The sequence below is a fragment of the Pelmatolapia mariae genome, linkage group LG18, assembly GCF_036321145.2.
Source record: "Pelmatolapia mariae isolate MD_Pm_ZW linkage group LG18, Pm_UMD_F_2, whole genome shotgun sequence".
Lineage (NCBI taxonomy): Eukaryota > Metazoa > Chordata > Actinopteri > Cichliformes > Cichlidae > Pelmatolapia > Pelmatolapia mariae.
Window position 1 is genome coordinate 33233556 of NC_086243.1, and position 15757 is coordinate 33249312.

The window sequence follows — 15757 nt, forward strand, 5'->3', positions numbered from 1 at the left end:
AGGCGTCTCAGTTTTAACATGACAAAAGTGGAGAGACTGAGTCAATTTTTTTTATTTTTTTCCTTCCTCTACTTCCAGGTGTTAAGATGTAGGTCTGAAAAGTGAAGCCGTAGAAGTAGTGCTTCAGTCTGGTGTTCCTTCTAATGGCCGACTGGGGGTGATTCGTGTGGCTGGTTGCTTCCACTTTCTGTGCCCTCAAATGCTTTCCTGACCAGGCTTTGGTTTTCTTAACCAGTTTAAAGTTGTACTGAATACAGCACAATATTTTTTTTATTCTTTTTTTTAATATAAATTTTGGTCCCATTAAGAGCCAAAAAAGATAAAGCACAAACGTTTTGACTATATTAACACTACCTTCACCTTAAGGTAGCAGCTTGTTTGATTAGGACTTCAGGCTTGCTGCAGGGTGAAGGTCCAGCCAGTGATACTGAAGAAATTTGAGTTCATTCACCATCGATGTAATCATTAACAAAAACTAAAAAGCCTGAATCACTTTCAGAAGCTGCCAATGGGACCATCACATGATCCCCAAGTTTTCCATGTTTTGCTGAGCAGCTGCAGTACTTTGGCTCATGGCCACTTCCTGTTGGAGCAATTAAAAAAGAAAAGAAAAGGTTAGACTGATTTAAGTTAACTTGAGAACCCATGAAAGTTCTCAAATTAATTTAAACTCACACATCAGCCAAATCTACAAGAAGAGCATGGATGGACACGAGTAGATTTGATGAGATCTGTAAAGTTGGAATTTCTGAAATCTGTGGAAGATGATGGATTCCTGCTTGTGAGTTTTATTTCCTGGGCTGTTTCTCTGACAGTTCTCAGGTATTCGGGCTTTGCTTGCGGCTTCAGGTCCAGTCTAAACACATTAAAACACACAACAATGAAGACTCAACACTTGCTGCTCCTTTATGTGCAAAAGGAATCAGCTGAGTGACTAGTTTCAGCTGTTGAACAGGTGTTAACTGACTACTCACACCTGAAAGCTGACATTTTATGAAACCGTGAAATCCATATGACCGTCAATTTAAATCCATTTAAAACAAGAAAAATACAGACACACAGTTTGTCTTTATAATATAGTTTAATGGGTCATAAACATTCACTTTAGCCGAGACTAAATATAGCTGACAAAATCCCAAATACTGTAAAAGTTCATTCTCAAAGCACAGCGCCATCAACAGGCCAAAAGGCTGATTTGCAGACTGAAACACAGCGATCCACACTGTAAGAGATAAGGATTACTTCATCCTTTAAACAGTCATTTCGGAGGCTGATTTCAAACTGATTCACATGTATACATTCAGAATTTGTTCCTTTGCTTGAAGTTCAAATTAAATTTGAATTTGCGTCTTGTTTAAGGTGAAATTTTACAGTTTAACTGCCAGAGACTCAAAGTACGATAAAATACGATTAAAAAAAAGATACAATAAGTGCTGTTACAGGCAAGAATTCCACATTTGAAAATAAGTGCAGTCTATAGAAATTACAAAACTATTTACATTAACAGTAACTCCATATTTAGTAGCTGCTCCACACAGAATGTAAAATTTGTCTTTAAATCTATTTAAATTATTTTCCTCCTCAGGATTTTTCTATCTTTTACTCTAAATTTTATATTTAGAAGAACACTATTAAAAACTTGATCCACTTTGAACTTTGTTTATTTAAAGCTGCACTGACTGATATTTGGCCAACAGGGGACAGACCCAGAGAAACAATCCCTGGAGTTGCGTTTTTAGCTCTGTTTTGGTCTCCTCCACCACCTGGAAAATATTAATTTTTGACCATAAAGCTAAAACTAGGATTTAGACGAAGCTAAAATAAACTTCACACAGCTGGAATTTACAACATTAAAAGCAAAACCTTTAACATTACAAAGATTTCATTGATCATTTGATCCATGATCTGTTTTTATACAAAAAGTATTAAGCGCAGCTTTAAATTCAAAGTTGAGCAGAGCAGTATTAAAAATATCAGTACAACATATTGATTGCTGTTCATTGATAAAGTACATGTGGTAATACATCACCTGTAATGTTATCTTTAAACAAATTTGGCACTTGGATTAATTAACAATAATTCCTGATTTATGAAGACAGGGAGAGAGTTAACCACAAAGATTCAGTCACACCAGAGCTGAACACCTTGAAACTTTAAAACTGGCTCCCTTAATTGTGCTGGTAGTAATTAGCGATGAACGTTAAGTGCGTGATTAGCTAAAATGGAGGACTCTACCATAGCTTATTAACTTTATAAACATTACAACTTTTCTCGGAACTAGCTAGTTTGTCTGTATCTAGTTATAGTTTTATTTACCTTTATCAATTATATAATATAAATTGTAAAAGAGTGCCGTTAGCTTTAGCATTTCCTGGCTGACAAGAATATTAGCTGTTAGCTAAGCGTCTTTTAGGATTCACCGCAGTTATGCTGTTAACATCCCACCAAGTCGAAAATAACTGTTGTAAACGTTATTTCATGCATCTAAAAAACCTTGAGATTTTGTTGAAAAGTGAAACATGAAAAGATGCTAACTAAAAATTTGATGCTAACTTTGCTTTTACTCTTTATCCAGATTTTAACCAGATTTTAGACAAAAGTAAAATAACGTGTTTTTTGGGGGCTGTTTTAGTTGGGGTTTCTGTGCCTCTCATCTGGTGTGACCGTTTTAACCCTTCATGCTACAGATGCGATGCCGAGTTCACGTCACATGAGAGGAACGTTGTCAGTGGAAAAGATTCCAGTCTTTATGGTTTGCTAGCATCAGTGAAAAATTCACAGCTGGAGTCTTATTATAGCATTCTAGGTGTGGATCTACACCTTAAATTGGTGTTTAACTAATTTAACCAACAGACTAGATAATAGTCTGATCTCGATAGTTTTCAGGATTAGGTCTCAGTTTTCCAGTTATAACTAAAACCCAGATGTTCACGTACACGTTAGAATCACATTTCTGTTAATTAATGCAGCTCCCATGTGACCTAACCCAGCATAATGAGGTTTTTTGTTTTCTTTTTTTATCCTAAAGGCTTCAAATGATCTGAACATGAAGAGTTAAACATTTCTCTGCTCCGCTGGTCAGTTTCCACAAACTTTATCACACAAATATTTCAGCTTCACACCAGAGGAGCTGATCTGTACTGCCGGAGGAGCCAAAGCAGAGATCATCTCCTTCTTCACTCTTGGCGTAGTTTGAGGCCCAAACATGATTCAACTTTTAAAAACTTTATAAGACAAAACATCTCGTAAAGCGCTACAGTACTTGGTTTTCTTACAAAGCTTCTACAGCGAGTATTGTGACTTTAAGAGTTCTCTCCCAAATCCACAAACGTTCTCCCAGCTTATTGTTGAGTTTCTTCCATTTTCTGGAATTATTGCTCCTTATAAAGGCAAATTTGCTTTTAAAAATAAGAGCTTTATATGTGTTTGTGTAACCAGATCATAAATAACATATTTGAACCTTCGACCTGTACGGATTACGTTTGTGCCACTGTACCACATTAAAGTCTCCCAAGAATCAGACAAAAACAAACGGAGTGAAAGAAACCACTCAAAGGCAGAATGTTTGAACTTTATCTGCTTTTCTCACCTTTCTGTCTCTGATCAACAGATCTGTCAGTGCGTTTCAACAGCATCTCAGGGTTCCCTTTATTATTATTATTATTATTATCAGCATGTGAGCACTGCTGGCTGATTGAAGGCACCTAACAGCTGAAGAGTTTTACCACAAAATGCTGCAGAGAATAACTCTACCTGAAAATAGCTCTTTAACATTAAATATACACAATTTTCAAGCATTCACTGCAAATGAATTGTGAGAATTTTCCTTCTGTAATAACCTCACATGGTTTCTAGTGGCCAAGAGATCAGCAAATGCATAATGGACACTACTGTTACGTATTTTCTTTAAACCTGGGAAATAACCCAGATAAAATATATTTGGCCCGGATTCAGGCTAGATCCATCTTAAGTTCTAGACCGGATCCGTGCAACGGACCTGGGCTGGCGTCTTAGCACAACAGCCCAATACCGGTACGGATGCGTTTTAATGATGTAAGTCAGCTGTGGGCCAGATCCATACCAGATAATGAGTAGTACTTCCTGATCCAGTACCCGAATTTGGGCCAGATCCTGGAAATGAGCCTCTATGCTATGAGGTGGTTCTTGTCCAAGGAAGGTTTGGAAGGCAGCAGATTCAAAGTGCTTCAGGAGGATTCAGGAGTTCTTGTGGAGGTTTGAGCAGGCATCCAAGGACCTTATCGGTTTACAAAAAGCCCGGAAGCCTCAATATTGTTCTCGACATTCTTCATCCAGCTAAAGATGTTCTAAACCCGGGGTGGGGAACTCCAGGCATCATGGGCCGGAGTCCTGCAGGTTTTAGATGCGTCCTTGATCCAACACAGCTGATTTAAATGGCTAAATGACCTTCTCAACATGTCTTGAAGTTCTCCAGAGGCCTGCTAATGAACTAATCATTTGATTCAGGTGTGTTGACCCAGGGTGAGATCTAAAACCTGCAGGACACCGGGCCTTGAGGCCTAGAGTTGGACACCCCTGCTCTAAACAGTCCTGAGAAGATTCTTAAAGTAGATGATTGTTAGCTGTTTGGGAGTCCGGTGGAGAATTGAGAGGACCTTCTGGAGGTCTGTTAGCTTTAACGGCCTCTTCTGGTTTCATAAACTCTCATTTATCTGACTGTGATCAATCAGGATGATTTACTGGACACTATGGCCCCGCCCACTGACCTGTCATCAAGTGATGTCAGCAAATTAAACCTGGCGATGATTTTATAGATGTAAGAAAGTCTTAAACTATTTTGTACCAGTAAAATTACCAGGAATTCTGGAATCTAGCTTTCACAATAAAATCTGAGCTGAACTTTAATGTGAAAATACTCACTATGTTTGTGGATATTTTATTTTGTAGTAAAACTCTTCGTTCTGTTTATTCTGTGGGGGGGGGGGGGGGGGGGGAATGGCACTTTTATAGCCTCCAGGTGATTTTTGTGCATTTGGTTTTTATAAAAAGTCACAGCTCTTATTTTTATTTATTTTTTGCCCTTTAACCCTGAAATTGTTTTGCAGACATTAAACGTCTGACGTTTGGTCACTTTGGAACGCTCAAAAAAGCCAAGATCAACTACAAACCAAAGAAAGAAGACACTCCTAAAATACATCGGCTACATTTTGAGTTGATATGAATGTTTTTAGCTTTCTAAGCTGCTAAACTACTAACATGTGCCACTGAGCTCCAACACTTTAATAACAACTTTTTTCAGCTAGAAGACATTTCATGGCTTAAATCTGACTAAAAGCACGAAGCAGCCTCCTGCTCTGCGTGTACATTTCAACGTAAAGATGACATTTTTAAAAATGTTGTGAATACAAAAACCTCTTTTAAGGAGTGATTTTTGCTTTAAAAGGAGAAATGTTTGCTCTAAAATGTTTTCTGGAGCTCAGATTATTTTGTGCACCTCACATGCAAACATAAAGTGAAATAATAGTCAGAATCTAACGTTTCTGCTGAGTCCCGTCCGACCTTTTCGTCTTCTCCTCCTTCAGGTTCTCCTGACGCGTTTCCTCACTCGTTTCTCGATGTGATGTCCTGAAACAGAATCAGTGGCAGCTGTTAAAACTCGTTTGTCTCCGCTACAGCTCAGATGTGAGAAACTAAGTTTCTGATTTCAGACTCACCTCTGTCTTCGCCCTCCTCCACTCGCCCAGCGGGCCCGACTTTGTCAGGACTGAAGGAAACGAGAGCAGCGACGCATTAAAATCACAAAAACAAAATCAGATTCGTGCTCTGCAGAGAAAAACTGCACCAGATTTACTTTTATTAGTTCATATTATAATTAACAGGACTCATTGGGTTTATTACAGGACAATGGTGTTTTCAAGGCTTTTGAGACCCCAAAAGTAATAAATGTAACCCAAACAACACTGTAATGATTTACCATATTCAGGTTTTTATAACTGCTAGTATTAATATCTCTACCAGACTGCATTCATCTCTCTGGATTTTAAACAAGTTGCAGTCGTTTCGGCTTTTTTTGGAAGACAAACTGGTCATTTTATATAATAAAAAATAATATAGTTGTAGAGAAATGTAGTCGTCTGTCCTTTGTTTCAGTCTGTGGTTTTGATTTTAAGGCTGTGGGGCGCCTCTTATCAATCAGCTGATACATTTATTTAAAAATTTTAAACACTTAAAGCTGGTATTTGGGAAAAGAACGAAGGTCTGAATCTGTAATTACCAGCTTGTCATAAACAAGTTAAATGTGAATATTTGAAGACTTTGAGAGTCTTTATAACCAGTTTAAGTTAAAAGGCCAAACTGGGCCAAACTGGTATCACTCGTGCTCCAACAGCAGTGGCTGAAACAAATACTGGGCTGCAGGTGACTGCAGTTTTAAAGCAGCATTTAAAAAACAACTTTCTCATTGATTACAAAAAACAGCCCAACAGAGCCAAAGCAGGGAGCTGGAAGTACAGTGGAAACATCCAAGTAAAGTAATGACTCTCACTGCCAGCAGAGGGAGACAAACGTCTTATTTCTGTTTAAAGGCAGCCTGTAGTGATGAAGAGCGGCTCCGTTCACACCAGTGTGATTGTAAAACAGGGATTTGAACTGAGGGCCAAATAAACTTATGTAAACTGAATAATTCACGGGTCACAGCTGGACCTCTGACTGAGTTTCTGTTACCCGAAGCTCTTTAATCACTGAACAGAAATGTCGGTGATACTCACGCATACATGTTGTGATCATCATGAAGACGGTCGACGTGACAGTCGCGCTCCACCACAGACACCTGCAAAACATCAGTCTTTGAACACATCGGCACTTCCACACAGAAAGATCACGCTGTTTCTGTAGACGGGACAAAACATGGAGGCAGCTTCAGGTCTGAAACATGAAGCCAGTGTTGAGGCGTTTTAGAGCGTATTCTTTTTAAAGGCCACCAGGGGGCGACACTTACTTAGAGAACTGTGGGAAAGCATCTCTGTGACCATGCTATAGGCTCAGTCACTATTTTAAAAAGATGCATCTCATTTTGTAAATTATTTTTTATTTTCAGAGTGAGGAAAGACGTAAAATGGGATATTCTCATTGGTTGATGAGTGTGCAGTGTCTCAGTGAGACCCGCCCTTCACTCAGCAATAAGAGAAACAAACACGTTTTTAACTTTTATACACTTTTAGAACCCTTAATAAATAAATTGTGTTTCTGCTTCTATGATGCATTTAGTTGTTGCAGCTTTCTAAACTAAACTGAACGGACAGATGAGGCGTTTTCAGATCCTCGATCGGCTTCAGGAAGATTTTCTGGGAGACTTAAAGAGATTTTCTTGCTTCATACTGATCAAACAATCAAAATGCTCTGAAAAAACTAAATTAGGAACTGAGGTCTCACCCCGAGTACAGAGCTGTGAAGATGAAGACGGTGAAGACGAGAAGGAGGAGGGCCTTCATCGTGAACCCTGAAACAGAAAGAAGAATAACTCAGGTGAGGCGAACAGAGGTCGAGCTTTGTGGTGGAGATTGTGGGTGTTGGTTTTGTGTCTTTGGTGGTTTCTGCAGATAAAAATCATCAAATGTTTTTCATTCAGCATTAAAGTGGAGTGTGATGAATGAAAACGGAGAGATTCAGACTGGATCTGAGCAGGCTGCTACGAGTCTCTGCAGGCCTCTGACATCAGAGACCCTGCGGCTCACCTGTGGGCTCAGGTGACGCCTGACAGCAGCAGGTGTTGGTGTAGAAAGGTGAAGGAGGCGGGACTTCGGAGAGGCTGCCCAGTGACTGGGTGAAACGCTCCTTTGACTGACAGATCTCAGAGCAAATCTCCTCGTGGATCAGGAGATTTGGAGGCGGGGCTTCTTTGTCGGGAGGAGTTGGGACCTCAGTGGAGTCTGAAAGAAAAAAAAAATTATTGTTCATTGTTGTCCGAGTTAATTTGAGTGTACTCGCCCTTTAAGCAGCCAGTTACCCACCGTACGTGAAGGCGCGGCTCTCCTCCAGCTCAGTGCTGTTGAGCGGCGACCAGGACTCGTCCAGACAGGCCGGACCATCAGGGCTGCTCCTGGACCAGTCCAGGTCATGGTCCTGGTCAACTTCCTGCTTCTGGTTCCAGTTGTTCCCTGTCCTGAAAACACCTCTGAAGACTTTCTCATCAAGCCACGACTGGCAGCTCTCCGTGACATCGCTCAGCAGGCGAACCAGCGAGCTGCGAGGTCGCCGCCTGCGCCGGAAAACCCTGAAGGAAAAACGAGTGTTCAGACACGTGTGTGGGTTTGAGGTCCTTTGGCATGTTCCGAGTTATTTTGAACTTTGTTTTTTGTCATTTTGAGGAATTTGTGTCTCTTTGCACAGAAAAGATGAACAAAATGACATAAAACAACATCAAAGTGAAAGAAAGAAATCCACAAAGAGCTAAAGAACGAGAATAAACCCCCAACAAAAAACCTCAAACCCAACAAAGTGGGTTAAAGTGCAGAAAGTGACCAAAAGCAACTCGAGTGTGAAAACACTTCCTCAGAGAATGACCACAGCCTGACAAAAATAACCACAATGTGATTTGAAACAACAGGAAACGACCAAATCTGAGCGCAGCGGCCTGCTCTGTCTGACTGCACACCAAGAAATAAACGTCAGGAACAACATTTAATCGAATTTTAAAGTAAAGTAAGACTTTTAGTTGTTTTTAAAAGATGAACTCTGCAAACACATCAAGGCTTCACCTGTGAACACAGAGTTCATGTAACAGAACAAAGACGCTTTTCTCATGTTGATGGCAAAGTGTTCAATAACATGGGGTCTCCTAGCAACAGTGATCAATGACATCACACGCCCTGGTCCCCGAGAGCAGCTGATGTCAGGTCTGAAGTATTTACAGCTTTAAAACCTGCCCGACATGTGCCGAACGGCTCACTCTGATTGGCTGTTGGAGGTGACCTCACCGCTTTAAAGAGGTGTGTGTGTGTGTGTGTGTGTGTTTAACAGCTGTCATACATTTGTACGACCACAAGACGTTATGTTCCTGTTGCTGATGTAAAATAATCCTGAGTTCGGACCGAAGGGAGGAAAATGTTATGGAACGAAGGTTTTTCCAAACTTTGCTTAAACATTTGGCGAATGTCACAAAGCGTTTGGCGTTCGGTTCTCTCAGCTCTGTAATTGCAGCTGATGTCATCGATTATTTTCTCAAAAAAAAAAAAACCATGTAACAAGACTTTTTCTCAGTCTTTGGTAACAAAAACATAAGCAACATTAAACTTCTTGTGATGCTGTAAAATGCAGTAAACGCAGTCTGTTAGCTGCATTTCTTGGTATAAACTCTCCTTTGGTTAATAAAATCAAACTAACTCTGAGGCAGAGTTTGAGCTAAACACAGTCCAGATTTTTACAATCCCAAAAAACTGTTGGGACTGTTCGTCCATGTGTTTCAATAAAGTTTAACATCCAGGTGTTCACGGAAAAGAAGATTTACGAGTTCAGCCAAGTTCGAGATAGCAGGAAGTTAGCTTGCTAGTTTGCATGTAAAGACACAGCTCTGATTTCACTTTGGAGGTAAATAAAAACAGAAAACCAAACAACAGTGATGTTTGTAGCGTCCGTAAAGTTAGACGAATTAATCCACCATTTTGGACATGTGCCAATTGTGGTAGCAGAGTAGGATCAATGAATAAAACCTGATCACACAGGCCAAGAGACTGGTCTGCAACCGTTTGGCAACCACGATTCATAAAGAAAAAAATCCCCAACCGGTTGTGAGTGGTTGCTGGAGGTTAATGACAGTCGCTGACTGTTAAAGCCCTAGTAACACAGACTGGTCAGTGACCACCTGGCAACCAACTTTTGTTAGGGAAAACGTGTATTCCCCTACTGGCTTCGGTTGCTAGCATCTTGCTGCGGTTGTAGTTTGAATGAAAGTGAACGACTGTAGTGTTGCATTGTCTGTAAATACTCTCCAACTACGAGCTGAGCGTTTGTAAAACAAGAAGTGTGACACAAACAGGAAATGGAGATAGTTCGCTTTCAAAATAAAAGTCACAACTTTTACTTGTGCATAAACGTGGAACGAGCGAGCTCACTGAAACAGTTTTTTCTGCTTCCAGAACTCAGGTAAAAATAGTCTAAATTCAATTCAATTCAATACAATTTAATTTATATAGCGCCAAATCACAACAGCAGTTCCCTCAAGGCGCTTTATATTGTACAGTAGATCATACAATAATAGATACAGAGAAAGACCCAACAGTCATATGACCCCCTATGAGCAAGCACTTTGGTGACAGTGGGAAGGAAAAACTCCCTTTTAACAGGAAGAAACCTCCAACAGAACCAGGCTCAGGGAGGGGCGGGGCCATCTGCTGCGACCGGTTGGGGTGAGAGAAGCAGAAATAAATGGGAGCCTCCTGGTCTACCTGCCGCTCTCACCTGTGCAGGTTCTCCTTGTAGGAGACGCTGGTTTTGCAGGGCGTCAGTGACACGTTGCCCTCGTCGTCCCAGGAGAAGCTGTCCTCAGTCACGTCATAGTATCCGTTGGTGAGGAGGCGTGGCGAGCGGCGGCAGCAGCAGGGCTCGCTGCCGTGCGCTGACGTGTAGCAGATGTAGGAGGAGTCGGGAGAGAGCAGAGACACGTCGAGGCTGCAGGAGAGAGACCAGCAAAGGCTTTTCAAACTCCTCCTGCTGAGACTTCACACGTTCATCAGAAACAGGAAATAAACGATGCTTTTACCTCTGACAGTGACTGTTCCTCAACCTTCGCTTGACTGGAGAACCTGAGCGGCAGAAAAGACCATCAGAGTTACACACACACACACACACACACACACACAGTGGTTTCTAAATACAGACGACTTTTATCAGCATGAAGAGGCACAGAGCATTCCTGGGTAAATCTGCTCATAGGACTCGATGAAGATAAAAGCTGAGCAGGAATGTGACAGACGGGCAGCAAAGTGCCGCACAGAGCTCGTCTGAGGAGCTAAAATCAGATCTGTGGAGCCGCTAAAAGCTTTAGTTTGGTCTCTCGTTCTGAAAACTGATCGTTTTTTCACATCCATAACAGTTTGAACAGTTCGAACAGGCACAAAGAAAATTTGCTACAATGTTGTAATAAAGTCCCAGAATAAAAATAAAGTGTTGGTGAACGTGGTCGGTGATGTCGGTGACGTACTTGTGACGGCGCCGGAGAAGAACAGAGCCATGTTTGTCTGCAGAGTGGCGTCCGAGGATCTGTGAAGCACATGAGAAACCAAACAGCTGTCGGTGAGAAACAGGCAGATGTTTTTCTAACAAATCTTTTCAATGAAAGGCCAAAACCAGCAGAGAGAGCGCCTCTCCAACCCTCCTGACCTCAGACACGATCAGTCTCACACTGAACGCCGTCAGCTGACAGCTGCTCTTTCAGCGAGACACTGTTATTATTTTTATTGTGATTCTAGTTTTTACTCTATGGAGACACTTTATTGTGTTATTTAAGCTTTTTACATCACGTTTTATTGGATCTTATTAAAAACTATACTTATTTTAACATTTATCAGATTTTTTACTTTCTTTTTAAACTTCATATTATTACATTAACTTTTCCCTTTTTTTGTATTTATGCAAAACATATATATACTTACTTATTTTATGATATATGTTACAATATTATTTATTATTTACTTTATCATTTTCATTTTTTTTTACTTTTATTGATTTTAAAAAAAATTATAGGGATTTTATTTGTATTAAAATTTGAACATAATGAGCTGATTCACTTTATTAGATTTAACAGGAAACTGTTGTGATTCGGGGCTTTATAAATAAAACTGAACTGAATTATTTTTTCTTTTTAACTGAGCTCCTTTCTTCGTGTAATCTTTATTGAACTTCTATTTTATTGTATTTGGCAGAGCTACTCTGGGTTGTGTCTAGTATTGTTTTTACAGGAATTTCCAAACTTTTGGGATAAAAAAAGCACATGTGATCTTTCCTCTGTCTCTATTTAAAGTTCCTGTTGTTGGGGTCTATTTTCAGCGGTGGATTAATCTGCACTCAGTGGTGTAGTGAGTATTTCTAGCAGCAGGATTTTGTGCGTGTGTGAGAGTCTGAGTAAACCACAGAGTGTGTGTTCATAAAGGAAGGTGTTGACTTTTACACACAGTTTTCATTAGTCGACTCATTTTTTGCTGGTTTGACTCCCAACGAGAAGAAAAATCTAGAAAATCCAAAAGAAATCTTGTTTTTCTTTCTGTGACTTCAGCTCTTTAAAAATCCTCCTTCCTGTCTGATCTGCTCCTCAGCAAAGCTTCACTCAGTTCAGCTGAATCTCTGCAGTCTGAGCACTCGAGGGATTAACTGGAGCTAATCTGAGCTAATCTAATCCAGACTGATCAGGATATTTGTAACAGGCTCTGTTTTTGGGCCTTACCTTTAAAGTTGCTCTTTGTTCTCTGCTGCGCTTCTCTCACATCCTGCAGAGACGCAGGCTGAGAGCAGACTGCAGAAAGAAAAACAGACGCTGTGACTCTGAGCTCACGCTTCCTGTTAACCCTTCATCAGCTGACCAACACACACACGCACGCATACGTGCACACGCACAAACAGGAAACGAGTTTGTATAAACTATCGTCTCTGTATGAGAGACACAGACGGTAGACAAAGAGCCGGTGAGTGTGATGGTTTGTTAACAGGAAGCTCTGAGGGACGAAGACTTCTGTACAAACTGAAGCACATCATCACATTTGGATCCCACATCGTGTTTCATGGATAACGAGCCTTCGTGGCAGGATGAGAAAAGAACACAACAAGAGGCCGAGGACGAAGGCCCGGGGGATCTGATGAAGAGGAGTCATCAGCAGGCCGAGTGGTTCTGATTTGAACACACAGACTGTTAGAGGGCAGCGAACAGAGGCGCTCTGTGTCACAGCGAATAGATGAGGAGGAGGAGGAGCCTGGGGCTCGTCTTTCTCTGCTCCTCCTCAAGATTCAAAAGAAAACCCGTCTGGCGTCCGGTTAACGTCCACTCAGCAGCGAGACTCAATGATGAAGGTTCAGCTCTCCAAAAACAAAACAAGAGAAGGAAGCGGCGTGAGCTCGGAGGGAAGAAGAAAGACTCCTCCCACATGTGCTACACCTCAGCGCAAACATGCGAAAGATTTCTGATGTTTTTAAACGTTTTTCTGTAAACCTGCAGATTATAATCTGAAGGGTTTATCACAGGGGTGTCAAACTCATCTCAGTCCATGTGCCACATACAGCACACCTGCACAGCTGCACACCTGAGCACCTGTAAACCAATAAAAACAGGCCCCTCTGAACTCTTTAAACGGATTTAAAATGCTTCCGTCCATCCCTGAAACTGAGGAGGAAAAATATGTTTTTTAAAAATTTTACTCTCAGTTTTTTTCTGCGTTCGGTCAGTGTGATGTCACAAAGAGATTTTTCAGCCGTGGCGCCTTCGTGGCGCTTTAAGCGGTGCACATTGGGTAAAGCCTGTGAGTAAAACAATAACCTGATGCTGGTTCAGCCTCTGAAGGATTTTAAACGTTCCTCGTCCTGCGCAGCTCTTGCACAGCTGCAAAGCTGCGAGTGGGCCGGGGTGCAGGCTCTGGTGGGCCTGCCGTGGGCCTCGGACTCTATGTTTATCCTCTGGACAGCAGCGTTTACATTTTATTATTTCTGCTGTTTACGACTTCCGCCTGAGAGGAACAAAAACATTCAAATAAAAGGTTTTTCCTGTTCTGGGAAAAAGTAAAAAGGACTTTTTTTCCCATGAGGTTTCAGTACAAACCGAGATAAAGAAAGACTTTTTATATCAAACTACATGATCCGATCTGGAAATATCTCGGAATAATGATTTGTGTTACGATCGATCCCTCTGGGTTTGTGTCAGGAAGGACGAAACGCTGCCAGGTCAAACATGCGGCGTCTGCTGAGGCGAGCCGCGTGAGTAAAGGAGCATCTTTGATTTTCACATCGTCCTTCCTGCTCTGCTGAGTTTAGACGCTAGAAACAAACATGGACGCATGTTTGTTTAAACAGAACAAGTCGAAAATAAATAATCATGTTTATTTCAGTTTATGTTGACTGAAAACAGCAGAGGAGGAGAGGTTTGGACTACAGTTTCACCTCTGAACTCTTTCTGGGATTTCTGTGTGATCAGAAAACTGCCTGCTGGCAACTTTTCGCTGAAAACGCAGAAGTTTATTGAACTGCTTTAATCGTTTTTTTAAGAATCAGAGAGATTTTTAATCAAAGAACATTTGATGGTCGCAGCTTTTCAGATGTGACTGTTTGTTTCTTTTCTTCTTTTTCACTTTGGAGTTTCAACTGTTTTCAATCAGGACAGTTATGAGTACATTCACTGAAAAAAGATGATTTGAATCTCTACATTTGACTTCTGTGAACGTTTTTCCTTCTTCTTCTTCATTTGTTTGATTTTACATCGCATTTTGTGTTTCTGATATTTTTCTGTCGCTACAGCAGCAGGTTGGTCTCTCCTGTAAAAGTGCTTCTGATGCATCATTTAAAGTAATAAAATATTATAAAATCATATATAATATTAACTTCATGGTGATCTAATAAAACTAAATATTAACACATTAGGGGCAGGGATAGCTCAGTAGGTAGAGTGGTGGCCCCATGATCAGAAGATCGGGGGTTCACTAAGTGAATGGGTTAAATGCAGAGAGGAATTTCTCCACGGGGATCAATAAAGTATACAAAAAAAAAATAAAATAAAAAAGGCTTCAGCTGTCATGTGGATGTTCGTATAGCTTCCTGTTTCTGTATTGAGACTAAAGATAATCTAAATTATTTATATAATAATTGAATCCCCCCTCTGTGCCCCCTTTATGGATTCTTCCCATCCTGTGTTTCCCAGCATGCCTTGCAGCAGCAGGCTGGTCTCTGCTGGAGCTGCTGATGTTGGAGGAAAACGCGTCAAAAACGGAAGAAACCATTTTCCACCTTCAGACACTCAGACTTCTTCAATTTGCTGTTTCAGCTCTAAAATCACTTTTCATGTAAATCTGAGGATGTTTGTTTTGTTTCGTTAATAGTGAGGAACAATAATTTTTATTACTGCTCGTCCTCATTGTTGAGTATTTCTCTGTCATATTCCTGTAACACACTAACTTTAAGCTGTTCGGTTATTATTTAAGATTTTTTCACACTTTGCTGGTTTAAAATGATCCGAATTCTTCAGAATATCCTGTAAACACTTTGATCTCCGTGTTTTTCCCACGTGATGCACCTCTGATCATTCCTGAAATATTCCCACTATAAAATATCTGTGGTGTTATTTTACTCTGATACACATAATACTGAAAACAACCCGGAATTACAGTTTTTATTATCGTGTAAATAAACAGAAATAATAAAAGGCGCTTTATAAACATAAACAAGTTTGTTTTTATTTATTTTTTCTTTTAGGATGAAATTAAAGTTTGCATAAATATCCAGCCCGTTAAAAAACGGCTGTTTGAGTTTGTTTGTGTGTTTTAAGTTGGATCAGCAGCAGAAAAACAGACAAAGAGAAACTAACGGGACTGAAGCTCAACTCACCGATCACTTTTCCTCCTTTTTTGTCCGGAAGTGCAGAAAAATCTTCTTCCGGACGCTGAACCTTTTTCGTTTTTCCTTTTCGTATTTTTTCTTCTAGACTTTCGCTTTGAAACCTTCACATTTCGTCTCCAGGAGGATAAAAACAAGTCTGCAGCTCGCAGCTGTCACTCTGCCTCGCCCACAAGCAGGAAGCAGCAGCTGCTGT

At 40.6% G+C, this 15757-nt stretch overlaps 1 protein-coding gene across 5 annotated transcripts; it reads right to left on the reverse strand.

Moving 5' to 3' along the window:
* Positions 1–12: 12 nt before the first annotated feature.
* On the reverse strand, positions 13–15721 carry tmem71 (transmembrane protein 71). 5 transcript variants are annotated; one of them, XR_010091488.1, is made up of 13 exons: positions 15553–15721; positions 12416–12484; positions 11177–11235; positions 10736–10778; positions 10435–10644; positions 7989–8251; positions 7713–7907; positions 7411–7477; positions 6747–6808; positions 5694–5743; positions 5539–5604; positions 676–856; positions 13–583 (listed from the first exon to the last, which is right to left on the reverse strand). XR_010091488.1 is itself a non-coding variant. In XM_063462068.1 (12 exons), exons 4-12 carry the CDS (start codon positions 11205–11207, stop codon positions 5581–5583), a joined length of 945 nt encoding a protein of 314 aa, XP_063318138.1. In that variant the 5' UTR covers positions 11208–11235; positions 12416–12484; positions 13499–13685; positions 15553–15721; the 3' UTR covers positions 1063–5580. The 5 variants fall into 5 exon arrangements, 4 of the variants coding, with proteins under 4 accessions (XP_063318138.1, XP_063318134.1, XP_063318135.1 ...); XM_063462068.1 differs by lacking the exons at positions 13–583; positions 676–856 and adding an exon at positions 13499–13685 and having other exon boundaries at positions 1063–5604; XM_063462064.1 differs by lacking the exons at positions 13–583; positions 676–856 and having other exon boundaries at positions 1063–5604.
* Between the last annotated feature and the right edge of the window lie 36 nt (positions 15722–15757).

Bases quoted from the DNA above. Each gene is read 5' to 3' on its own strand.
- tmem71 (XM_063462065.1), bottom strand. From the start codon at position 11,207: ATGGCTCTGTTCTTCTCCGGCGCCGTCACAA. The intron at 10,779-11,176 runs GTACGTCACCGA...TCTGCCGCTCAG, and splicing joins CTTCTCCGGCGCCGTCACAA to GTTCTCCAGTCAAGCGAAGG. The intron at 10,645-10,735 runs GTAAAAGCATCG...TCTCTCCTGCAG, and splicing joins AGGAACAGTCACTGTCAGAG to CCTCGACGTGTCTCTGCTCT.